The 27427-nt window shown below is 48.0% G+C and overlaps 1 protein-coding gene across 1 annotated transcript in view; it reads right to left on the bottom strand.

The window, feature by feature from the left end:
* The window catches only part of LOC144142612 (superoxide dismutase [Cu-Zn]-like), a 56414-nt gene extending 36006 nt beyond the window's left edge, over nucleotides 1-20408 (bottom strand). Inside the window, exons 1-3 of the mRNA XM_077674250.1 lie at nucleotides 20279-20408; nucleotides 9738-9874; nucleotides 3706-3802 (exon numbers count right to left, since the gene is read on the bottom strand). Of these exons, the coding sequence (XP_077530376.1) occupies nucleotides 3706-3802; nucleotides 9738-9869 (229 nt within the window). The 5' untranslated portion in view covers nucleotides 9870-9874; nucleotides 20279-20408. The remainder of the gene's footprint in view (nucleotides 1-3705; nucleotides 3803-9737; nucleotides 9875-20278) is intronic.
* Nucleotides 20409-27427: the final 7019 nt, after the last annotated feature.

Genomic DNA, 27427 nt, shown 5'->3' with positions numbered 1-27427 from the left:
CCTCGTTAGAACCATACTGACACCACTGTTAACACAAACTTCGCTCAAATAAGCTACATAATTAGGAAAAAAGGGAATGACCATGCGACCCACCAGCTCATTTCCCACAACAGAACCAATGATGTCACACTAGAACGCTCTGCGATTGGCGGAGGCCGGCAAAAGCAAACGCAAGTTAGGCAGGGCTTACCAGTTTTCATAGTTAGCTATATGCCCGTTAAACATACTGCACATTCCTTTTATGACACTAAGAACGGTGGAGTAAACGGTTGAAGTTCCGAACAAACACGCAAACGTGTACGCCAATGCATACGAAACTACCGCCGGCCGAGCTCGACATCTCGCCGTCGCACAGACGAATTTTCGGGTTTTAGGCTCTTCGGGGCCTACGAACCGTTTCAGCATGTACAGCCGCGACGTTACTTGGTATATCAATCCCTTGATAGGAAGTTGGCCGTGATATCGCCAACCAGCAAAAGTAAAAATAGAAACGAGGGGAGTAAGGAACAGCAAGCAGCGACGAGATATTGCCAGTCGTCGCAGAAGTTTCGGAATGGTGTGGGCTTGCTGCTGTCTTTACGAGCTCGTTTCCAGTTTACAATCACTAAAAAGTCAGTTTGTTCCAGTTCTTTACAATGAAATTTCGTTGCTGCGTTTTGAAATGCCCATGTAGTAGTACGGGCAAATCGTCCAGGGAGTGCGACATCCCCGCCGGTGAAGAGATCTCCTTTCATGTGCTGCCCAACGACGAACTTCGGCGAAGCAAGTGGCTACGCTACGTTTTATGAACTTTGCAAACAGAGGAGAAAGTCAGCTAAAGGAAGTACGAGTGTGCTCGCTTCATTTCCGACGAAGTGAATACGGCAGGGACCCTTACGTTAGCTCACTCCTGGGACATGCCGTCGCTCGTCGCCGACTTCGTCAAATCGCCGTCAAAGCGCTATGAGCTTGGAAAAAAAATACCGTACACACCGTGCATTGACGCTCGTATCTTTATGGTCGGAGCAGAGAGCTCGCGCGAACGGATTTCCATACACGACACCGGCCAACTGGTATAAGCGATACTGCTACTGGATTTGAAATATTATTAACCGTAATAAAAATACGGCACATACGTACCAGTCCGTATTCGCCCGTCGCGACGGGGCTGACGAGGCAGCGGTGCCGACGGCTAGGCGTTCGTCTGTTGGGGCTATCGCGGAATGGTCGCTTTCCGGTCCATCCGCGCATCCCACAACTCCTGCCGCTCGTGCACTTAGAAGCATTGAGTGTTCAAGTGGTGTGGGGTTGTTAAATGCAAGCCCGAGCTCCTCGGCGAGAGTTTTGTTCTCCGGATCAGGCGATTCCATGACTAGCGCTGCGGGTGCACTAGGTTTTGCTAGTATTTTTAAAATTGCCGCCGTCTCGGTTTCGGCACGAGTTCCGGTTCCTGTCTGACTCCCGCGTGCGGGTGCTACATGGAGTCGACATACTATGTATCTGTTTCGTGGACCGGCTCGTATGACGCCATTGTTCACGTCATGAAATGTGGAATTTTTCGGGAGATTTTAAAATTTTGGCTAAAATTGCCTTATTTCTCAGTGAATAAAGCATCATTTGCTTCCGGGAAAGTGCTTCGGGTACTATGAAACACCTAATCTTTTGAATAAAGCAAACGTTTGTTTTCTCTTCATGCCTCCTTTAACGTGCGTCGAAATCTCGTACACACGGGCGTTTTTGCTTTTCGGCTCCATCAGAAAAGCGGCCGCCGCGGCCGGGAATCGAAACCGCGACCTCGTGCTCAGCATGATCCACGTTTAATATCACCAGCTGGTTAAAATAAGTCTGCCGGCCTGCAACATAAGCTGCGCCTCGGAGCAGAGATATAGCACGGGGCATCAAATGCGGCAGTTTTTTTAATGTGTTTAAGGGAAAACAACAAAAAAGGAAAAGGCGAATCACGTTGTTTTAAAATATTGCACAAAAAGTGAGTAAACCCGAATAAGTAAAAAAAAGCTCCAAAATGGGGATATTTCTCTATACTTTTCTTTGCCTTGCCTTTCACAACCAAACGTGTCATCAATGCGAAGGAAGTGAGTTCCGTGGTCAGTTTCTGAGGACAGTACAGTGGACAAGTTCCATTTTTTACCGATACAAATAACAACAGATATGTCAGGGAAAACTGTTACGATGCGCACTTAATCCCTTGGCAAGAAACTGCAGCCCTCGACCTCATCTTGGAAGTAGAAACAGTAATAAAGCAGATGACACGTGCAGAAAGGCAGGCCGGTACTTCACACTGTCCCATTCGCCCAGCGATCATCTTTTCTGCCTGTTCTGCAGTTTTGTCTCTTTCAGATCTGCTTTTTTTCGAACGTGCACTTGTACTGACTGCCCAACTCTCCACATTACTTCTACTGCTACTCGTTCGTACTGCTGTGGGCAAATTAATGAGCGTCTACCCAAAAAAGTCCCATCTCATGCTCCGCGCGTCAAATTTCCCTTTCATTTTGTAACAGCATAATCTGCGATAAGATTCCGCAATGTAGCACACGGAACGATGGCCGGGGGTAAGGCGGCACGATAGCATACTGACTGTAATGCACACGTCCGGTATAGCTATCGCAAAAGTAATTGCAGTGGTCAGAGCAATAATGCAGTGACTGAGCGTTAACTAAAGATTACTTTTAACAAAAGTGTGGCTAACACATTCGATAAGGTAACAGCTAACAAATTATTCAAGGCGACCAAATAATCTAATTCATTGGTAGTATTTATGTGCCTGTTGCAGGATTTTTCTGCAAAGTGCAGTATTGGGCGAGTTGGTTATCCATCATTACTAAACAGCGCAACAAAAACACGGACTATAGCTGAGGTACACAGGACGAGGCCTCGTCCTGTGTACCTCAGGACGAGGTACACAGGACAGCGCTCGTCCTGTGTACCTCAGCTATAGTCCGTGTTTTTGTTGCGCTGTTTAGTAATGAAGGATTTTTCTGTTTTGTTACAAATATAAAAAAATGTGCGCCATTGGTATTGAGCGCTGGTATTTGAACGCGCCAGTACGCAGGCCTACATTTAGGGCTTCAAGATTAGCGTGATGGGCGATTCCATAGCGACGATTGCGATTTCAACAAAAAAGGAAAGGGCAGAAAATATATACCACCGTCATGTCTCTTGGCGGTGGCTTTATGAATAGTCGCTAGGACAACATAACGTCTGGGCGAGAACGTAGGTGGTAAATCGTCGCAACTTCATCTGTTTTTCTAATATCTCGTAATTGTTTAAAGTTTGTTTTGCAATTGCGCTACTGCCCTTGGGGAACAGCTGCATTTTGAATTTTTGTTTGTGTTTTGGTTTGACTGTCGTTTTAAACTACTAAATGTTTTTTTTTCTTATTTCAGTGATAATTCAACTCATCGAACCGGTTCGCGAACGGGTTCGGTACGTGATTTTGTCGAACCGGAACTGAACCGGAACCAAATGATTTCGCCTGAACCAGAATCGTAACCGAACCGGTATTTTTTTCGGTTCGACACACTGCTGTTGCCATTACTATTGGTCTTAGCAAAGGAGCGCAAGTTTTTTTTTCCTCATATGAACTGCATGTTTACACAAATAACGTTCATAACTGAATGATTTTCTGTTTCCTTGCCTCCTTTCCGTCCATGTTTCGCGAATGCGCCTGGTGGCATAGCGCTTTGTGACAGAGAGAGATCCACAAACCGTCGGTCAAATCGCCGTTCTGGTGCACATGGAAACCGTGCTTCCCTTGGGATAGGCCGGTTATGTTCCCTTCTACCGCCACGTCAGCCCCGAGTTCCTGCAAAAACAATACGCACTGCGGCTTTGTTTCTACTCAAGCTTCTTCACTTTGCAGGCAAACATCGAAATGTAAGCGCGGCCAGGGCTGGGGTGCTATTGACGCAGCGCGGAAATTTTTCAAAGAATCAGCCGAAGTGTTCAAATGAAGCGATTTGTGAGCGCCGTCCAGACGGTTTTCTGCCGTTATGCGACCGTTACGATAATGTTCCTGCATATAGTGAATCTACAGAACGAGAAAGTGCGTCTCTAGTTACGTTCTGTGCCTTTTAAAAGTTGAACAGTGGCCTACAGGCTGAGCTTTTAGTGCGCAAACACTTTGGCAGCCGCTTCTGTGGTTTCGCGGCAGCGATGGTGATGGCGCCGGCGTTGTAACCGAACGAGCGAAGACAGAAAAAAAAACGGTGGAGGAAAGTGTGGCAAAAGGATGAAGGGGGAGGACAGTAAGCTGAGCCCGCACGAGACGAGCGGCTGGCGAAGGTGTGAGGGGGAGGGTGGCACACGCTGCTATGGCACATGGTTAGAGAGAGAGAGAGAGAGAGAGAGAGAGAGAAAACTTTATTTGTAATCTTTGCTGAGCGTAACCACCCGAGAGGGAGGTTCCGGGTGGGCGCTTCGTCAGACGGCGGCCAGGAGCCCATGGACCCTGGCGGCGTCTTCCGCCAGCTGGATGACCGCAGCTTGTACTTCGGGAATGCAGCTGAGCAGCGCGGCCTCCCACTGCTCGGAATTACTGATGAGGAATCCGGGGTTGGCGGACTGGGGTTTGAGATGGCAGGCCCAAACCATGTGGGTCAGTGAAGCAGCTGGCAGTCCACACCATTTGCATGTGCCCTGGTACCTTTCTGGGTACTGTCGATGGCATAGGGCGGGGTGGGGGAAAGTGAATGTCTGCAGCCTACGCCACGCTACTGATTGTCCTCTTGTGAGGGATCTGTGAGCTGCCGGAAGTTTCAGGCGACTCAGCCTATAGTGCTGGGTAATTTCCTGATATGTCCAGAGCCGATCCCTCCCCCACGTGTCAGACGGCACCTCTTCGGACTCGGAGTCAGCCTGGTTGCAGAATCCTCGGGCTGCCTCGTGTGCCATCTCGTTCCCCGGGAGGGACGAGTGCGCTGGTGTCCAAACCAGACGGGCTTGTCTTGATGTGTTCTCAGAGCGGGTCCGTAGTATATGCGCCGCTTCCGTAGAAACTCTCCCTCTTGCGTAATTGCGCAGGGCGGTTTTGGAATCAGATATGATTACGCTGGCCCGTGTACCCGTGATGGCGAGGGCGATGGCCACTTCTTCTCCCGTATCTGTGCGGGACGTGTTGACTGAGTACGAGGATACCGCATTACCTTGGTGGTCAACCACCACTGCCGCTACCGCGCTTCGGCCAGGGTAGCTTGCCGTGTCGACGTAGCAGACCTCTGGGTTAGAGTGGTACTGCTTGTGCAGTGTCATGGCCCTTGCTTGTCGGCGCTCCTGGTGGTGTGATGGATGCATGTTGCGGGGGATCGGTGCCACACTGATGTGCTCCCGGATTTCCCGATGTAAGGTGGTCTTGTGTCCGTGTTGATGGGCGTAAGGAATGCGCAAGGATTCTAGGATGGTTCTCCCGGTGATGGTAGCTGCTAAACGATTGTATTGGGCCGTACGTTGGGCTTCAATGAGCTCGTCCAAGGTGTTATGAATGCCCATCTCTAGCAGCCGGTCTGTGGCGGCGCTGATAGGGATGCCGACTGCTGCCTTGGTGGCTTTTCGAATAATTCGATTAATTTTTTCTATTTCTGCTTTCCTGAGCTTGAGATATGGGGCGACGTACGTAATTCTACTGATTATAACGGTCTGTACAAGGCGGAGGAGGTTGGGCTCCTTGAGGCCATGCTGTTTGTTTGCGATCCTTGTTATTAATCTGCTAATCTGGGCAGCTGCATTGTGCAATGCTTGAATGGTTGCTGTGTTGGTGCCTTTCTCGTGGATCCGCAGGCCCAGAATGCGAATGCAGTCAGTTTTGGGGATGGCGTTCCCTTGGAGGAATACTTGAATGTCTGGAGCAGATGATGGTCGCCTGCCTGGCCTTGTGGGGTTGTACAGAAGGATCTCTGATTTCTGCGGGGAACAGGCCAAACCTCTATCGTGTACGTATGTATGTACAACATCAGCGGCTGCTTGCAGGCGTTCCTTTATCTCCGCATCACTACCACCTACTGTCCAAACCGTAATGTCATCGGCGTACAAGCTATGGCGAATGTTGGGGATCTGGTCGAGCAAAGGAGGCAGCCCAAGCATGGCCACATTGAAAAGCAAGGGGGAAAGCATGGAGCCTTGGGGTGTCCCCCTGCTGCCCAGGCTTATGGATTCCGATTTGAGACCGTGGATGTTGAGTTGAGTGGTTCGTTGCGAAAGGAAGTCCGCAATGTAGGTATGTCTTAACACCAACGTTGAGGTCGTTGAGATTATTAAGTATGGCCGCATGGCTCACGCAATCAAAAGCCTTCGTAAGATCCAACCCCATGATTACCCGCGCGTCGAGGGGGGATGCTTCAGGGTTGTCAATTATCTCATGTTGCAGCTGCAGCATCACATCCTGAGTAGATAAGCCGGGCCTAAATCCTACCATGGTGTGAGGAAATAACTGTCGTTCTTCCATGTGCTGGTGCAGTCGACTGAGAACTACATGCTCCAGTAGCTTACCAAGGCATGATGTTAGTGAGATGGGCCTGAGATTTTCCAATTTCAGCTCATTGGCCGTCTTCGGGATGAGGGTGACCAAGGCATGTTTCCATACACAAGGGAGCTTACCTCTATCCCACACCCTATTCATGTAGTCGGTGAGCGCGGCTATGGATGAGTCATCGAGGTTTGCGATGACCTTATTAGTGATGCCATCGGGCCCGGGCGCGGATTGTGTGTTTAGTTTGGTGATGGCCGCATACACCTCAGCTCTACTTATGGGACTGTCCAGCGCTGTGTTTGGTTCTCCCGTGTAGGGTCGTGGCGGTTCTTCTGAACTTTGGGGTATGTACAGGTGCTGTAGTTTTTCCAGCAGTGTTTGCGAATCAGATTTTTCGGAATGCAGCAAGGTTAGCATATCGTTGCGTTGAACGATGCGCTTTCCTTCGGGATTTAGAAGTCTTCGGATCGTGTGCCACGTGCGTGGTGTGCTTATTTGTCTCTCCATGAGATCACACACGGCATTCCAGTGCTGATTGCTTAAATAGGCGGCATGCTTTTCTATATCCTTGTTTAGACGAGCCAACCTTCGCCGCAGGGGGCGGTTGTGTCTGTTTCTGTGAAGGCGGTTCTGTATGCTTTCCTTCGCCTCCCACATATGAACCAGTCGCGAGTCTACTTGCTCGAGATTTGCTTCTTCAGGAACGATTTTAGAGGCCAAGTCGATGTGCTCATGTACGATTTTCACCCACTCCTCGACATCTTCGATATTAGGGCAGTCTTGCGTTTGTCGGATTTTCCGGAAGAGGTCCCAGTCAATTACTGTGTGCTTGCGCCCCACTGATTTCGTCGGCCCGGCTACGAGGAGTGTTTCCACGATATAATGATCGCTGCCTAGGTCGATAAGCGTGTTTCTCCATTGTGCGCTGTTCACGTTCTTTACAATACTCAGATCCGGCGTGGTATTGCGCTGGACGCTGTTGCCCTGTCTGGTTGGGTGCGCCGGATCCGTTAAGACGCTGAGATTAAGCTGTTTCAGGGTATCAAATACCTGCTGACCCTTTTTTGTGGGTCGGGGGTATCCCCAAGCTGGGTGGGGCGCATTAAAATCCCCAACGATAACCAAAGAATGACCATGGGACACCTGGTGAGCCATCTGGAGTAAGTACCCGACATTACGGTTTAGTCTTGGGGCGCTGTATACATTGAGGACGTACAACTTTTGCTTCTTCTTGGCGGTAGCGGGCAGGATTTCAAGAAAAACATATTCCGGCCCCTGACATTCAAGCTATATTTGCTTTGCTGGAATATTTCGATGCACGAGGGTAGTGACCCCTCTTGGCGAGGGTGCACCGGCATCTGTAGGAACGTAGTGGTAACCCGTGTATCCCGAGAGTTTAGCTGGGACCTCCTGTAACGCTATGATATCTGGTGCACTCTGGTGGTTTTGCCGTATGTGGTTGATATGCTGTTGATATGCTGGTTGATATGTGGTTGATATGGTTGATATGGTTGGAAAAGCGCTTATTTTGTAACACAACGGACAAACGTAGAGCGAAGAAAACCAGACAGAACGAATGAGGCGCTACTAACAACTGAAGTTTATTCAACAAAGAAGACGGAAATACATAGATGATCCACCACTTATGCCAACACTGTGCGCATGCGTCAAATTTCTTTGTTTATTTATACCAGAGATACTCCTTTTCTTTCTCTAGCAAGGTAATGGAAAGGGAGCTCACGCACTCTCCTTCTATTCCCGATGTCATGCAAAATGCCTCCCACATTTCTCTGGTTATTTTATCATTTGATTTGAACAATACCTCGGTATCATTGAATGCCGGAGCGCATTTGACTGTCGAAACGCTTTTACAGTCGAAGCAGTGCAACGCGAGATTACCCGAAATGGTCTTCTGCTCACATAGCGCGCGGTGCTCTTTGAGCCGCTCATTAAGGCAACGCCGTGTTTGCCCTATATATGCCCTCGTTCACGAAAGCGGGATTTTGTAGACAACACCCATGCAACAGTCAACAAACTTGCGCATGTGCGCTACACCACAGCTGCGCTCACCATTAATTCCTCTGCTCTGGGTACCTATCTTTTTATCGACCACATTGCACAACTTCGAAAGTTTCTGCGGAGCGGAAAAAACCACCGGAACCTCGTGTCTCGCGGCAACTTTTTTTAACCGATGAGACAATCCATGAATGTACTGGATCACCACAGGACGTTTGTCCTGTTTTTTCCGCTCTACGTTTGTCCGTTGTGTTACAAAATAAGCGCTTTTCCAACCATGTACCGATACCAACTAGCCCAACAACAAGCCTTGCTGCTATTGCGCCATCTCTCTCCCTGCCTCCCCCGCCAGACGCTACTCCTCCGTGCGTGACTCATTCGAACCACGTGACATTTGCGCGGGAGGTTGAAATACGAATTGCAACAACACTCTCGCCGTCGGCGGCGACGCGCTGCGAGATAACAGCACAGTAGCGCACGCCGCCGTGCGTTCGCTGATCACGCGGTGACTTCCTGAGACTTAGCAGATATGCGCGGTGGCCCAGAAGACTGCAGTCCGCGCTGCGCACAAATTTCGCATTAGGGAATACATTAATAGTCAGTGCACTTTTTATCAATGCCTCATAGCCTAAGCATAGGTTATTTTCCTAAGTGTGTTCAAACCAAGGAGGTTGGTTCAAACCGACAGCTCTGAAGCGTGACGCAACAAACCGTGAACATCACCCAGTGAATATTGAGGCGCTACCCGGGATAACGTGCTGTTATCAACGCTGTAAATATCTCTGTTCGGCCTGCTTTTTGTGATCATATAAAGCACAGCGCAACACGCACATTTATACTAATTTTCATTCTTAGTACGATGACTACTTGTTCTATAAACATTCTCGTTCAATAATATTTGTGGAATTGTCCATTTATTGCGCTTCAAGGGTGAAAGGTGGCACAACCCCACCCCTTCCCCCACCCCCCATTTGTCTATCCTGTACGGCAAAGAGCTCGTACTCAGACGGCAGAACACCTTTACGGATGTCATTACATATTATTCACGAGTGAGCCTCTCGCCTAAAAAGGTTTGAAACAAGCAAAAAACAACATAATCAAATGTATAAACTTTCACACTACCGAAATCCCGCGTCTGGCGAGGAATGGCAGCGACAACTTCACTAAAATTCGCCTCCGTCCCGTCCCAGTTACAGACCTGACTCATTGCGGTTCATTACCACTAATGTTATTACGTGGCTGCCCTTCAGTGCGTACAGACCTGGTGAAATCTGACATAGCCGCTCACGCTGCCGGCTTGGAACACGCAGACTGCATCGTTGATGTTTTGCTGCGCGGTGACGGCACACAGTACGGCAGCTGTCATGGGAAGCAGCATAAATTTTCTTATCATGGTACCTGGAAGATAGAGGTTTCATGGTAAATCGTTGACGTCAGTATGGTCTAAATAATCAAAAAGCACGCGATGTTTATGTCTAACGGTTGTAACATTCGATGAGAACATTCTAGCATGATATTAAGCGCCGTCACGAAATAGAACTCCCGCTATTTACAAATTCATAGCGCCGGCTTCTCGCCGAACGGGGCACCTAAGGATTCCGCCTTAAAAGAAGGGGTGTACAACCAAAGTCCACTTCTAATGATGACGCATTCTGCAGGAACTTGTGGTTTTCCTTAGCACCTTGAGATAAAACTTAAGCCGATCGGCCCAACAAAGCTATGGGAAGAAGAATTGTAAGGGTAACCCTTTAGGATAAGGATATAGTGCCCTAATCATGGTGTATTGATTGATTGATTGTAGGGTTTAACGCGCCGACGCAACGCAGGCGATGAGGCGCGCCGTAGTGGAGGGCTCCGGATTAATTTTGACCACCTGGGGATCTTTAACGTGCGCCGAAATCTCGTACACACGGGCGTTTTTGCTTTTCGCCTCCATCAGAAAATCGACCGCCGCGGCCGGGAATCGAACCCACGACCTCGTGCTCAGCAGCGCAACGCCTTAGCGACTGAGCCACCGCGGCGGGTTAATCATGGTGTAATACATCCTAGCTCAATGTTGGGTTCGGGCAGGCCATGTCATGTTCATGTCCTACAGCAAGTATATGGCGTTCCCCCTATCTTTCATTTAACCCTGTGATCAGAGACCCCTTCCCCGGATTTCCGCTGGCCGATCTAAAAAATGGTCCTGCACCTCGATAATTTAGTAACACAGCTGCTTTTTAACATCACTGAATAAAACGAAACGATTCATGAAGTGTTCTTTCTTTTCTCATACAGACGAAATAAGTCACATTTTGGAAGCAAGGCAATGTTCGTTGTCCCGTAGATTTTCTTTATGTTTCTGGTGAGATACGTCCGACTCTTTTCCGAAGAAAATGACAACGGAAATGACAACCCAACGAGTTCATCGTCGCTGTGAAAATCGCTGAGGATAGCGTACACATAGTCCTAGCCAAACGCTGCACCCGGCGGCAAAATAAGCTGTGGCACGGGAGCGCGTGGCAAAATGCATCGCCGCGCCATCTGACGTTACACTTCAGGCGTGTAGATATCCATGCGCGTGCGCGTCCAACCACGCTCGTTATCCTGTCTTTTCCTTCACCTCAGGCGGCAAAGCTGGTCACATTCAGCGTTTGGCGATAGGGTTCACTTTCTTTTAAGTGCGAATGCACTTTATAAGCGACCCCAAACCATCCACCGCCGGCGGCGGCGGCGGCGGCGGTGGACCAAGTGCTATTGCAAACCGCTACCCATGGTCACACACAAAAAAAGAAACTTGGGAAGATTTTAACCCGCGACTACAATGACCGCGAGTGGAGGCTTAACTTCTACACGAAATCCCACTAGAGCAATCGGCGTCTGATCAGCTGGTTTTCAGTCCGTCTGGACGGGACTGTACACATTTCACGTCGATCGTGGCCGGAAATTTTGCCATGCTTATCGTTCGATCTTGAGCATTCCTTGTCGTTCGAGCTTATCCACGCGCCTTAAAGCGTCTGAATGAGCTCGCTAAAGTGGCTTGCGCCTAGTCAGGGATTGAAAATCGAAGAGGTCCGATTGCGACCGATTACGCCGACGTACCTTTAAAAATCTTGCATCCCTCCGTCTAACGAGGACGACGGTTGCACGCGAGGCTTTTAAGTGCGAATGCACTTTATAAGCGACCCCAAACCATCCACCGCCGTCGGCGGCGGCGTCCGCAGTGCTCCTCTATATTTGAAAAAGAAACAGTATCCGGCGCCAGGTTTCGATCCGAGGACTTTGCGGCCGCAGCGCGACGCTCTACCGACCAAGCCACGGACGCGACGGTGATATTAGTGTTAGTGACGCGCCTTATATCTTTAACGCATTCAAACTACGTCGTCAGCGGCGTGCGTTGGCGACTCAGCGGCGTTATAGCGGCTTGATAACTGCGTGGTGTACACTTGATACTACAAACCCGATGGAAGAGATGGAAGAGAAGGCGGCGAGGCGGTGGGCTGCGGGGGCCGAGCGCAAGCGCCGCAAGCGGGCCGACAACCGTGCATTCGCACTTTCACATTCTCCCCCTCGGGGAAATGCGGGGGAATTTTTTTCTAACATGACTCGATAGCACACACTTCGGCGACAAACGGTGAGGGCTTGGTCGCTCTGCCCTGATCCAACAGATAACATATCTTGTCGTCTCGGTAACAAACTTGTCCCTCATAGATACAGTCGCGTAGTTCTATTTTATGCCTAAAACATGCACTTGGTTTGTAACTAAAAAATTAGCACACAAAAACGGGAAAGAATTGAGGCGAGGAATAGTTTATTCGAATAAAGTGGGATGGTAGGTCACCTTGCACACGTACGAAAACAGGTTGTGGTAACTCGGCAATAGTGGCGGGGGACAATCCCACGAGATGGACATGTGCCAGGTGAGGATGAAGATGTGGCGCGATATGAGCGAGGCTAGAACATGGCGGACTGGGCTAGACTAGGTGTGCGCAGCCGGATCGGCTGAGGAGCGGACTTTGGCAGAACAGGACTCCCAGTAAAGGTGTGGTTTCAGGGGGCGCAGTGCCTTCCTGGGGAACCGCGGCCGGGTGCAAGAGCCCCCGGTACCACAAGGTATAGACGGGGTAAACCGCAAGCAGAGGTCGTCCAAGTTGTGGGTTTGACAAAAATGAACAAAAATAACGAATAGTATGCAATGCACGTTGAATTGATTGGCACAGACACAGACCGAAATTTTCGCTTTCAGACAGTCAAACAAATGCTATCGCAATTAAAATTAGTATATTAAAATTTCTTTACAATGCGTCCTTTGTCAGAGGCAGGCAGATAGAGAAAAGCACGGTTCACACTCGCCGCCCGCCGCCGAATCGTGTGCCAGCGAGATGGGTTAAGCATAAAAATGAAGACCGGGGGATTGTAGTCGGGCCTCTAGTCCCCTTTGATCGTATCACACGAATGCTAACGTGTTGTTATAACACTCTGATAACTACGTTGATAACTACAATACTGACGTACACGCTGATAACTAAGCTGATAACTAAGTTCCAGTGGTTTGAGGGTAAGGGGAAGCGCAACAAACTGGACTAAGCGGATACGAGACAAACACAAGCGCTTGTGTTTGTCTCGTCTCCGCTTCGTTCCGTTTTCTGCGTTGCCCCTTACCTTCACAGTTAAGTACCAACCGGCTCAAGCCTCAACTCTTCTGAGTTTCAGTTGTGCCCCATGTTACATCACTCCTGCACATAACACGTCACTGCAGCGCGGAATTTCAGTTTTTCAATATTTCTTGATTTTCTCAGTTGCAAAAAACGTATTTCGCGGCTGGGATATGGAGCTGAGTAAGTCACCATGAACTAGTTCCTTAATAGCGGGCGCCCCAACGCTGCCCCCAAGAGGCGCTGGCGTTCTTTGCGTTGCTCTCGCAAGCAGCGCGACTGCCCGTCAGCAGCGGCTCGTTTCCCGATCCACCCGATCAATTACGACAAAAGCAGTGCGAAATTTGTGAATTCCGTGTGTCTTCCGCCAAATAAATGGATAAACCAGGCAATCATGAAGCGTTTTCAGCGCTCGGAAACGATCGGCGCACACGTCGGCCGTGCCTGCGAACACGCCGGTGCGCCTGCCCGTACGGAACTGCAAGTGGCTCGAACCGGCCCAGACCATCGCTGCTCTTCGAAATCAATCTGATCGCGGAAAACAACTTCCTCATGCGAGAAAGTTGATGTTAGTGCGGTGAAAAAAAGTTTCCCATCCAGTCGTCGCCAGTCGTATGCAAACATCCCCCTCGCGAGGGGCACGATCAAATGCAGAGCATTTCCGCGGGGTGCGCGCCTGCAAGTCGTATGGATTACGTATTGGTTGTTGTTGTTGTTGTAATTGTTGTCTTCCAGCGTAGACATTGTCGATGAAGTCGATGGTGAAACGTGAAACGTGCCGTGAACCCCCTGCCGCGGCTATGACGCAACGTGGAGCGGCTATGACGCAACACAATCCAACACAATCCACTTTAATCCAATCCAAATCCAAACCAATTCAAGCCAAGCCAATCCAAGCCAATCCAATCGAATCCAATCCAATGCCCCTCGCGAGAGAGTGTTATAGCGCCGAAATCGCGCCACCACACGAACGCGTGATGTTGACGTCACGATCACGCCACAGATGTTAGCGACCGGAGAGCGCACGAACGACATATGTGGTTTAAGCGCGAACCGACCGCGGCGAGAGAGCGCGATACGAGCGCCCCCACCTGTTCTTGCGCGCGAACCGAACACGGCGAGAGAGGGTGTTGCGAGCGCAGAGAAGGCGAGGAGGACGCAGGGGAGAGGGCGCACCTGCGGCCGACGGTTGAATGAGTCAAGGATATAAGGCGCGTTCGTAACCTTCTACTCTGTGTCGGCTTTGTGGCGCAGTGGTTAGCGACGTGCACCTTGCGTTCCGCCCGCAGAGTCGTGGGATCGAAACCTGGCGCCGGTAAGTATTATTTCTTTATATAGTGTAGGGGGAGCGATGCGGACTACGAGCGATGCGGACTACGGACGCTAACGCGGGTGACATCGTGAGTTACTGAAATGTTCTGCATTTAAAAGTGACCACTAGCGCCAAGCGCTCACTGCTATCAGCTAAGCCGCTTGAAGCAAAAGAAAAGGCAGGATAGCATACAGGGGTTGGACGCGCACGCGCACATCGGTGTCTCGACACCAGAAGTGCAACGTCAGATGGCGCGGCGATGCATTTCGCCACTCGCTCACGTGCCCCGGCTTATTTTGCCGCAGGGTGTAAATAGGTTGTTTACATGGTCAGGTCCAGCTTTCCGGCTCATGGCGCGTAGGGCGTGGTGTGACTGCCACGTGCCGCATGAAAATTAGCCTTTAAAACTCTAACCCTTAAAATTGTGATGACCCAAGGGGGCCGGCGAACTGACTGTGTCGGAGGGTCGGCGAGCCGCGCAGTAGCGCAGTCAAGCCAGGCCTGACTCGAGTAAGCGTCATACGAAACGTCATAGGAAATCGGCTAGAAGGACGCAGAGAGGACGCAGCCTTTTCGAATTGATTTTTCTGGTGAATGGAGTAGCGTAAACGCGCTAAGAGTGGTCAAAACATGGCCTAGGGACTCCAGACCACAATTTGCGCAAGTAATCCCACAATGTTTACAAATCCCTTCAGTGTCCCTTTAGATATAGAGAAATATATATACAAGAACTAGTTTCTAATCATGGCGCTTAATGTACAAGGCGATACGGGTTCTCAAAATTCGGCGAACAAAATATTGAGAACGATTCCGGCTAGTAAGATGGCAATGATACACGCCGCTGTAAAACATAAGGGTACCAATGAGGTCTAAAATAATTTTGGTCATAGTAGCCCTTGGATGTCTGGAAAGGAAATATGAAGTATGTATGGTAAGGCTGTTCATTGTTTTAGTTTCAGTATTCCCAGCAGCTTAGACGAGTATCTCTTGAATAACGCTTGCGCAGTAAACGTCACCAAAACCTCCATGAATATCTTATGACTAGCCATCGCGTCCCTTAGGCAGGAAAACTGATCGCGAATGTGTGGGCGTGCTATTGACTGCTGTGCCAGTTCTGCCTGCGCAAAATGTGTTTCCCGTTACTTGGTTTTACGATTTAAAATAAAAGACTCAGTTTATTTTAATTCCTTATACCTCATATTAACTCTGCTGATTCTTCCCCCGCCCTAGATTTCCTACTAGCGTACCAGATGCCAAGGCATAAGAGCTTACAGCTCCAGGGAAGCGAAGCCAGCGACGCGTCGCGTGTGCGCTTCGGTGGAGCTACTTTGACTTCATAGACTTTACTAAGCTTGATACGGTCTACAAACTAACAAACTAAAGCAACATCCTTCCGGGCACAAACCTTGCCATGGCTTAGCTATAACTTTGCGAACGAATTGCGACGACCCGCCGGCGGCCGGGCGACTGTGGCCGACTCACTCTGTCGGAGAGTAGGCGAGCCACGCAATCAAGCCAAGCCTGCTAGAGTAAATAGTAAATCGGCAAGTAGGATTCAGAGGGGAGGACAGCATTCTCTAATTGATTGTTTCTACTATATAAAGCCGCGCGAACGCACCAAAAGTGGTGGAAACATGGCCTACGGACTTCAGACTTCAATTTGCGCTAGTAATCCCACAATGTTTGCAAATCATTTCAGTGCCCATTTACTCTGCGCATCTAACAGCGATCCATAGTTTCTGCCTCGAAAATAGTTTCCGCGATCTTATTCACGCTGTAGTTCTGACTCCACGCGTCATTTCCTTTCACTGGTCCAAATTTCGGCCGTGTCCATCTGCAGTTTCGTTGCCTATAGCAACGGTTGGGAGTTGCTTTGTCGTCACCGCGTTCACCCGACCATATCCTCCTGTACAGGAGGCTATGACCCGAAGAATCTTTCTGTTAGCATAATTTGCGCCCATGAACGGGTGCCTCGCTTTTATCACGTGTACGTATACATTCGCCGAGGGAAACACAAGTTTTACGCCTTTTATAACAAATTTTTCCCAAAAAACGGTTAAAGCCTAATAAAGCTATTCCGAGTTTGTCTGTGTGTGGCTGGCTGGCTGCATTCAAAACGTTCTAGCTGCACCAACTTCACCTTCGGAAAGTAGCAACGTTATCGACAGAAAAAAGATCTGGCGATAGATGTACTAGCTTCTGCTTGGAGATTTAAATGTTCCGAATTTCGCGCGACGCGCCCAGAGCGTTTGTAACCACAGCAGGTGTAAGGTCCACTTATGAGATTAGCGGCCAGGCGCCCGGGCTGCGCGTGAGAACCCGCTACTCTGTTTGGTGGCCGAGCACTGTAGACTCTACGCTGCAGCCGTCTCCAATTCGCCACGGCGCGCACGGGAGACGGATTGTCTGGCCCACCGCATACCACAGGGATAATCCCCCATTGAGAAAGCAGATGGCGCCGCCGGATTCCGGAAACCGTCCGCGTGACGCGCGGAGGTGGCGGGATCACAGGCGTCGAAGCGCGCGCCGCGCAAGACACCATTGTTAACGCCGCCCCGGCCGGCACAGTGCACTGTCGCCGCCTCTCGCTCTCACCCCGCGGGGTCGCACGCACCTGCTCGTCTGCGAGCGTGCCGTTGACCCGAAGATGGCGGCGCCTCATTGAATATTCCGTGGGGTGCTGATTGACAGCTGTCTACGTGAATTTGGGCACTCCCTTACGCGTGTACGAACGCTACAGGGACGTTTCCGAGAGAGGGTGACCTCGAGGTTTTATAAGGCCGAACTTGGCCGTTGTAAATCGTTCTTGTCTGAGCGCCGAGCTGGGCAGTTCCCGGCGGGACAAGGAGTCTCGACCGTTGAAGCTAGGTTGGGATTTGTGAGCCCCCTAGGATAAACGTTAGGATCGCGTCGGAAGTTTAGGGTGCAGCGCCGTACCGGGCAACTAGACGGATGTTGCGGCGAGACAGGGTCTCGGCCGTCGTTTCTCGAGCGGTTTGTGTACGCTCCGAGAATAGAAGAGACGAAGTTGAGGAGCTCGAGTGATTTGTGCGCACTCGGAGCTAGCGTCTAGCTGAAGTTTGAACTTTTTCTTTTTACTACTCATGTACCCAGTTATCCTACTGTAAATAGCTGTATATAAACTTTCGTTTCACTTAATCAACCTCAACGCCTCGAGTTCGTCAATTCGACCGCCGTCTCCAATAACTACAACACCATCGCCCTGCCACCCTCCTGCCAAATCAACCGGAGCCCGGGCGATTGGGTTCCTGATCGACACCGGGCTTCGGGGAAACGAACCACAACCATCTTTACTGCAGGCTTTAGGATTTCTTTTTAAAAAGAAAAATTTACTTCAGATGCATTAATACCTGTGCACAAAGAGTTATGTATAAATCTTTCGTAAAAATTAAAAATACCGTATTTTCGCGCGTATAACCCACCACCGGATATAATCCGCATCCCCACTTTCAGCCCGCCGGAAAAGAAAATCTTCGCGTATTGTCCGCATATTTGGCCCTAACGCGCTTCCTCCTCTTTCGCTCCTCCAATGGTTAATGCAATTGGTATTGTCTCGATTAATTTTTCCCGAGCTCTCACGAGAGCGCGCAACTTGCCTTCATTGGCAAGGGCGCTTTGGGGTGATGGCGTAAATTGCGGGAACGGCTGAGACCCGTTTGTACCATGCTTGCTACAACCGACGGGCCTTACAACAAGCTTTACTGCACAGGCGCGGCGCCTGCTGAAATCACGAGCCTTTCTGCTGCAGATAACAATACAGAAGAAGCACTCGGATATATCTGTAGCCAGCAGAATGTGCTTTCTGCAGCAATATTCGGCAGGCAGAAGCAGATGGGAAGTATTCATTTGTTTATAAACACTGAGCTTTCGATCTAATAAAACGTCCACTTGTGTTCTTTGTGGCTAATTGGAAGTTCATTCAATTCGAAGTTTTCTGCCTTCCCCGTGCACTTCGTATTAACGAGAGTCTACTATATATATAGTAGTTCTTGTGGAAGAGCTGCTGGGACCTCTTGGCCAGCAAGTCTATTCGAGTTATAGACAGACAGACAAGCATACAGACCAAAATTTTCGCGGTTAGATATCCCAAGAAAGACCATCATCAAACTGTGCATTTTGGTGCCACTGACAGAGTGAAATGTGCATCTTGTGAATAGGACCTTACAACTAGAAGTGTGTACACTGTGTGAATTGTGATGAATTGTGACCTCTCCCTTTCTGCTCCCCCTCCGCCATCCTCACTTCCCCACAGGGCCTCATGGCCTCTCGTCCTTAATAAAGTATTTCACTCACTCTTTATAAGCAGGTGGTAAAACGCTGGCAAAGAGCATAACCGAACGCTCTTACAGTCCATGGTCCTCTGCAGCCATGATAGTGCAGAAAAAAGATAGCGCGTGCCAGTTTCGTGTCGACTATCAATACCAAAGTACAGCCACAAAGGACGCGCATCTCCTTCTTATCGGTATACACGACAGCCTTGCCAGCCGCTACGAGTTCGAAATGATGCCCTGGGACCATTGTAGCACCCCAGCTTCATTCGAGCGCATGATGCCCTCACGGCCTCGCGGTCGCCATGCGATAGTCACACGCAAAAGCGTTATAGGGGCTACACGTGTAAGGAACGTACTGTGATAATACATTTCAATTGCCACCTGCTACTGACCCCTCACGGATTACTTAATATTTTAAAGGGAATATGCAACACTTCGGATATAGCGCTTTCATTCTTTCTTTCGCGTCTGGAAGCACTGCGAAAGCTATAGTTACCGCCAGCACGGAGCGGCACTGCGTCATTTGCTCGTCCGAACAGATATGCCTTCCGTTTCTCCTTTGCTTTTGTGGATTTATTTTTAAAGTGGCTATCGAATGCGTTCATTGCTGCAACTGAAGCAAAGCCGGCAAATAGCACCTGCGCCGCTGCAATGACGTAATTCCAGCGGTCGAAGAATTCCAAGACGAGGAAAGAGAGAAAAATACCTTGCGCAAGTTTATAAGTTATCTGATGGGCATAGAGCAGTAATTTTTGGCTGAGGTACTTTAAGGCCCCCTAATCTAAGTACTGATGTGTTGGCAGGCTACGTTCTGCACTCGTCGAAAATGACAAGAAAAATTCCTGTAGTTTGTCGTATTTTTGTCGTCTTGTGGTATTCTCGAGTCGGGATTCTCGCAGCTGGCTGTCACAGCAGCATGATGGCTGTCGTAGCGACAGGCAGATCTGTTTTGACAAAAGGAATGTTTGTCGTTGAGAAAACTGACTTTGTCGTTACGACATAAATGTGTGTCGTAACCACAGATGACTTCGTCGTAACAACAGTGCTTCCGTTGCCACAACAAAGTTTTTTTGTTGTACGACAGGAATTCTTGTTACGCTGCTGCGGTATTCCTGTTTTAATTTTAGACTTGTTTAAGATTGCTAAAAAAAGTTGAAGTGTTGCAGGGTCCCCATAAAACAACCTCCTGCGCTGTGACAAATGTGCGCGAGTTCCGAATACAATGCCTGAAATGGAAATTTTTGAAGTTTTACGCGCCGAATCTCCCCCTCGGCTATCAGGCGCAACGTAGTGGAGGGCCACGGATTAATTTCGACCACCTGGGGAACTTTAACCTGCGCCGAAATCTCGGCACACGCGCGTTATCGTTTTTCGCCTCCATCGGACCCGAGTGCGATACAGATTACACGAAGGGAAATAAATGGTTTCGCATGCAATGAAAAGATGTAAAGTCGACATATATGTGCATTTCTTTGGAATTAACAACAAGCAGGAAGCGGATGACATTTGGATTGCGGTGCTTGATTTTCGGCGCGTGCAAAGAGCCAATTATACCATAGCTCACCGTGGGAGAAAGCCCTCCAGCCGTGAAATGAGGCCTGTCGATAAAACCAGCCTTGTACCAGGGAGCAAAGAAGAAAAATTGGCCTCCGGCCCTGGAGTGTAAGCTGCGCCCTGCGCTCTTCGCGTGTGCAGCCCAGCTGGCCCGTTCAAAATCGTTTCAAAAGAATGCGCACAACACGTTGCCGGTTGCTCGTTTCTCCAGCAGCTGTTGTGACCGCGCACTCAGTTTCACGATGCCGGCGACAAGCTGCTTTTTCGGTCCCGCTCTTCACAGTGTTTCTGCGTGTGACGCAGTCTGGTCTATAGCCAGCAGAAGCCACATGTCGAGTTATTTCTACGTCTGCCTTAACGAGAAAGGACTGCTGTTATCTGTGTACGAACGGGGACGAACATATGGATTGCAAGCCGTTTGAATTTTTATCCGAGGTTGTAACTCGGGAAAACATTTTTGCTTGGTAGTGGTGGTGCGTGTAAATGACTACCAACAGAATTTTCTGTTCTGTATACAGACCAACGCGCATTGAAATGGCCCACTGAGCAGGCACACTACCGTAGGGCCGAAGTGCGTGAAGCGCGGTTGAATTTTCTTTGTGTCAATGAAATAACACAAGCAACGCTAAGACACCTGCCGGCGTGTAGGTTTAAATCACTTCTCAGAAAGCGCCTAGCGTCAGTTCTCTACAGCATTCACCCTATTCACTGTGTTCCTTCGTAAGTCCTTCTTGCGGGCGATATCCAGCGGCGCGGGTATGCAAACTATAATCATCATCATCGTCGGCATCGTATTGGTATTGTACAACAAATCGATTGCGAACGAATCGAGTAAAAGAGAAAACAAACGAGCAAACAAAACACCGTGTGCAAAAAAAGACAGAACACCACAAAGACAACTTCGGTAAAAAAATCACTTAAAATACATTTTAAGAAGGAACACAAAGACGGCGTTGCAAACCCCGCCACTCAACCAGAGAAAAGTTTAATGGACGAGGAGAGAGGGAGAGAATGGCTTTATTGTCTAAGGAGGCATGAATGCTCTCAAGAGGCACGTGGTGGGAGGGAATAATGGAGGAGACCTTATGGTTCAAGGTTATGCGTTCCCAGAAAGGCTTGTGAGGTCAGAAATTACCTGAACAAGTAGTGATCATTTTGTAGTTTATAGGTTCTGTGAGTTCATTTAATAGTTCGCGGGTTCTGTGAAGAAACAGGTGCACAAGATTGGTTGTGATAGAAGTCGGTCCAGGTCATCAGCCCAGTTGCATAGACCACTGGTTAGTGTCTGGGTCGGATTATCGGTGATGAAAGCCCTGTTAAAAAAAAACAAGGGGATTCCTCCCCTCCTCCCCACCTACTTACCCTCTGGTCATTCTTGATACTTGACACCTTTTAGAATTGGCTACAAAGAACACATGCCGTATTTATTCGAAGCATCTCCGGAGTATATGAACATCGCTACGCATCTACTTTCTCGCAGTGCACGTGGAGAGATTGTCATCGGAATTGAACTATACCAGGAGACGGAGAGATGCAGACAGCATTAAGGTTTATAGGGCTAGTTTGTTCGTATATAAACTGCGCGAGAAAGGAAGAATTATATGAGACCATTAATAGTGCCATCTAAGTGTCGTGTGTGTTTCTTCCATTCATCTTAACGTTTAGCGCAGTTTACCCTTCCTTAAATAGACATCTTCCCTCTAAAATCAGGGAACGCATCCGTGAGGAATGGCTTCCTCTATCTCCTTCACTAATTCTGCCGCGCACGCTGTGGTTGCCTGCGTGTGAGCACTGCCGAAGTAGACACGCAGGATTTTTTCAGAAACTGTTCGCACTCCCTAGAGTAAAGGAGTTACCAATCGTCTAGCAATTTTGTGATTTCATCAAGCAACCGAAATTTGAGCTCCCCTAAGCAGCGTTTCCATACAAACAGTGGTACTATATATATATTTAGTATAATGTATGTGCCGACCAAGCACAAAAAATAGTTTAAATGTTTCCATCATGCGGGGAGCCAAATCCTTTAGAAAAGGTGGCACCTACAGGAAAAGAGATCGATACCGAACTTCCACAAAAACGTTTTTAAATAACACTCGAATGAACAATCAGATATTTTCATTTATCCACAGATCGTTCACTTTTAAACAACTGTGAACACGTTTACATTTCTGCAGGCAATAGCTACTTTTATGAGAGCAGGACCCGCATTTCACACGCCTTTTCTGTTATTAAATTGCGGAATAAATTTACCTTTTCACAAAATGTTTCTACTTCCTGACCGTTGAGCGATGATGAGCGTTTCGCAGAAATTTAACCTTGAAATGTGGTTTGTATACGTATTACCATGCTTTCTGTTTTTATTGATCTTTTAACAAAATATAGAAAGGTATTTAAGGTTCGTATAAGCATTTTCCTGCCTTTTGCCTGGACAGTTTGTTGATGAGAGCGGGCCTAGTACGGCCACTGGGGGTGACATGTTGCAGCCTCTTGCGATTGTCTGCCTTGAATTTCCTCAGGTAAAGTTGCACTTCTGGTCGTGGTGGGTTGTTGCAATGGGTCACTGGAAACCACTGGCGGTGTCAAGCCTCACCCGGGTGGCCATTTGGTGTGAGCCATGTGGTTGCCATGCGCCCCAGTCGTGTGTCCCGTTGCCCAGAAGATGCGAATGCTCTATGTCACCCGAGACCGTCGGTACAAACAAAAGAGAAAACGAACACGCATACGAAAACGTCATGTGCACGTACAATCGAGAGAAAATGAAATGATGCAGATAAACTTACACTGATGACATGAAGAAGGTCAGGATTCAACAGTTTTCAAATAATTAAAGAACCAAAAGGGGGGCTTGGATAATATCTAGGCTGTCGGAGTAGGCATTGCATGAATATTGTACCCTGTTTGATTTGATTTGATTTTTATTCTTGCGCGAAAAAACAACAAACAAATAACTTTCGCGCAAAGGGAGCCGGGAAAAAAGCCGTAATAACAGCTTGACGAGCCCCAGCCACCCGGTGCAGACAGGCGGTAAACGGCATTGGCTAATATTAACAAAAAATCACACAAACAAAAAACGCAACGTATATACAATTTATGCAGTGACTATTTACAGCACTCAAACTACATACTGAGCAAGGTTTCGAGAAGTAGTAAGCTTGCGAAATACAATAGCAAGAAAGAGAAAGATATTTATGCTAATAACAACATCATGAGTTGAGTGTAAAGATGCTGCGTAGATGGTTAAAAGGAATGGTAGAAATGTCTGGATAATTATTAAGCAAAGACGGCAATCTGTGTCGCAACATTTGTTCCCCGTAATTTGTTCGGCATTTTTTTACTTTCCAGGTTTCAGGATTGCGAGTAGAATATATCGGAGAGAGCTTTTCTAGACTGGCTAGATTAATTAGTGAACCGTTATTTATTACAGCTTGTTTGTAACAACGGCAAAGTTTATAGCCGTAAATAGAATCCATGCAAATAACATTGTACTTTTTAAATAGTTCTCGTGTAGGAGAAAGATACGGAACCTTGCTGACTAGGCGAATAGCTCGTTTTTGTAAGACTGTTATTTTACCTATATTTTCCCGACTTGTGGTAGACCAAATGAGTACGCCGTAGTTAAGCATAGGGCTGAAAATAGAGTTGTAAAGTAGAAAGTTAACTGAGACTGGAAAAGAGCAACAATAACGGCGCATAAGACCAGTGGCCTGGGATAATTTCTTGACTTAATAGTCAGTGTGTTTATTCCATGACATAGTTTCTTCAAAATATACACCCAATGTTTTGAAACATTGAACGAATTCAACTAGAGTATAATTGATTACAATAGGATCAACTGTGCTTATTTTACGACGTGGATGAAAAAGTACTGCTTTTGTTTTGCTAGCATTCAGTTTTAAATTATTGTTTGATGCCCAGCTGCTAATACTTGCAAGAGTCTTATTGGCGTGATTTGCGAAATCAATACCTGAGCAACCGGAAAAAAATAAACTTGTATCATCGGCATATATTATGTATTTAACTGTTTCAACGATGTTAACAATCTCATTAATGTACAGAATGAAAAGAAACGGACCTAAAATGCTACCCTGTGGCACGCCACACTTAACTGGTTTAGTTGTTGAAATGTATTCTCCAATTTCAACGAGCTGCGATCGATGGCATAAATAAGATGATATTAGAGAATGAGCTTTCCCGCGAAATCCATATCGATGTAGCTTATGAAGAAGAATATGATTTACGTAATCGAATGCTTTTGTGAAGTCAAGGAAAATACCTAGAAAATACCTAGAACGACATTGTTGTTTTCAAAATTGTCCAGGATAAACTCTTTTTGATCAAGCAATGCCAACTCAGTTGATTTGTTCTTTCTGAAACCGTATTGAGCGGGGGAAATGATATAGCGATCAGAAAATGATAAGCGCTTCAGAAAATTTTTTTCTATACCCTTGGAAAAAACAGGCAAAATGGATATAGGCCGGTAGTTTGAGAAATTATTGCGATCGCCCTTTTTAAATTCCGACGGCGGGTTTCGACGAGCGGCGTGCGGCACCACCGCTCACCACCCGTTTCAATTTGGCGCCGCGGCGTCCTGGAAGCAGACGACGCGCCTCTGTTGCTATAGCGACGGGGCGCATGCGCAGAGAGCAGTGGAAGTGCGATCAAGTGCGAGACATCCCCCTCGCGAGGGGCACGATCAAATGCAGAGCATTTCCGGGGGCGCACGACGTTAAGTAGTTTGCGTTACGTTAATGTTGTTGCACTTGTGGCAACTGCTGACGAGAGAGCGCTCGTCAGCAGTAATTTGAATGAATCAAGTATATAAGGCGCGTCCGTAGCGTCCCATTCTGTGTCGGCTTTGTGGCGCAGTGGTTAGAGCACCACGTACGTTGCGTTCCGCCCGCATGGTCGAGGGTTCGAAACCGGGCGCCGGATGGCATTTTTTTTATATAGTAGGGACAACGACGGTGCGGACTGCGGATGTCAACGCGGGTGACATCATGAGTTACTGAAATGCTCTGCATTTAATAGTGCTACTTTAGCGGACTGCATTTTCCGTGGAAAAACTCCAGTTGAGAAACATACGTTAAAAGGGTGTGTTAGACATTTCGCTAATAAATGATTGACAAACTTTATGGGTTTTATCTGGAAACCGCCCACGTCGGAGGAATTGCTATTTCTTAGAGACATTAAAGCAGCAATGACTTCATTCTCAGTTACGGGATCAAGAAAAATGGTGTTGTCCATAGAGCAATTTAGATATCTTAAACTTTTATTATTCATTGAAACAGTTGGAACGGAAAGAAAAAAAAAACCATTGAAAGCATTGGCTAAGGCTTCTTTTTTTAGTATCTCACCGTCCTTTATAAGTTTTTTTAGGGGCTCCGTGGGATTTCCAAGCATTGTATTTAATTTTTTCCAAATGTCTTGAGGGCGTCCGTTACATGAACTGAAAAGATTAAAATGATAGCGGTTTTTCGCATCGCGGAGCTCTTTAGTGACATAATTACGGAGAGTTTTAAAAGCTTTAAAGATATCAGCATTTCTAGTTTTCAAAAATTGTTTATAAAGTTTATCCCGTTTTTTCATCAGCCTGATCAGGTCCTGAGTTATCCAGGGATTCCGGGCACATTTTGGTGGAGAATACGTTCTGTACGGAAAACTAGCATTATAGGCCTGGGTGAAATTCACCAGAAACTTGTCATATGCAGCATCAGAGCTGCTCTCCCTGAAGACATCGTTCCAATTCGTTCGAGCTATGCACTCTCGAAATCTAATTAGAGTACGGGGATTGACATCCCGGAAAGAGCGGGTTACGTGGTGCGGTTTTTTAGAAGTAGCATGACGTTAAAGAGACAGAAAAACAGGAAGGTGGTCACTCATAGCAAAGTTATTTACCGCAGATCTCAGACAAGTTTCATCAATGTTTGTAATAAAAAGATCTAAGGGAGTATCTGAAGTAGCTGTGATTCGTGTAGCGGATTTTATAGTGTTGCGACAGGAGTGAATATTAAGTAGGGTTTCAAATTCTGTCTTCGTTCTACTTTCGACAAGGAAATTAATATTAAAGTCACCACCCATTATTAGGCGATATTCGCGTTCAATGATAAATTCCAAAAAAAGAATCCAGAATGGAAATAAACTCTGAAATTACACCGCAAGGCGGACGGTAACAGACACAAAACACTTGCGCGTCACACTGAAGAACTAACATTTCGTAATGGGGTGTTATACAAGAGAAATTGGTGAGCAGTTCACATTCCATAACACTGGAAAGCAGCATTGACACGCCTCCTCCTCTTCTGGAATTTCGGTTAAGATAGTAAGTCTTATAACCAGACATTTTAAAAACATCAGCTTCGGAAGTAAACCACGTTTCAGAGAACATTATACCATCAAAGTGCGATTTAGAACGGCTAAAGAAATATTCAAGATCATTATATTTATTTTCGCCTGAACTAAGATTAAAATGAACACAGTTACAATGTTACTGATTATTAAATACGATACTGTCATCAAGTTCTAATAAGCCTGCTTGGTTATTGGTAACTGAAGCCATGGAGAGAAAAAATTCTCCCGCATTTCCCCGAAGGGGAGTATGAGGAAGTGCGAAGCACGGTGTGATGCTATGAGGGGGAGTTTGTTGAAGTTTGGTGGCATTTTGCACGCCGCAGCTCGCTTCGCCCGCTTGCGTTCGGCATCGCGAGCCTTCATTTCGGGATCGGCAGCCATCGAAACTGCAGAACTAGACGACCGCTCTCGACGAAGACGCGCGCGCGACTAACTGCTGAGCCGAGCCGAGCGAGGAGACTGTAGCACCCGCCGCGGTGGCTCAGTGGCTAAGGCGTTGCGCTGCTGAGCACGAGGTCGCGGGTTCGATTCCCGGCCGCGGGGGCTGCTTTTCTGATGGAGGCGAAAAGCAAAAACGCCCGTGTGTACGAGATTTCGGCGCACGATAAAGATCCCCAGGTGGTCAAAATTAATCCGGAGCCCTCCACTACGGCGCGCCTCATTGCCTGCGTTGCGTCGGCGCGTTAAACCCCACAATCAATCAATCGAGGAGACTGTAGCGAGAGAGCACGCGCGCGCCGACCCACGGAGGTCTGGCCGTTTATTGCTGCATATATAGGGGAGTGTGCCGCGCCGAGCCAGGTGGCTGAGC

This window comes from Haemaphysalis longicornis, unplaced genomic scaffold (genome assembly GCF_048455015.1).
Source record: "Haemaphysalis longicornis isolate Haplotype H1 unplaced genomic scaffold, Haemaphysalis longicornis Haplotype H1 scaffold_1, whole genome shotgun sequence".
In the NCBI taxonomy this organism is placed as follows: domain Eukaryota; kingdom Metazoa; phylum Arthropoda; class Arachnida; order Ixodida; family Ixodidae; genus Haemaphysalis; species Haemaphysalis longicornis.
This window is presented reverse-complemented; position numbering and strand designations above follow the sequence as displayed.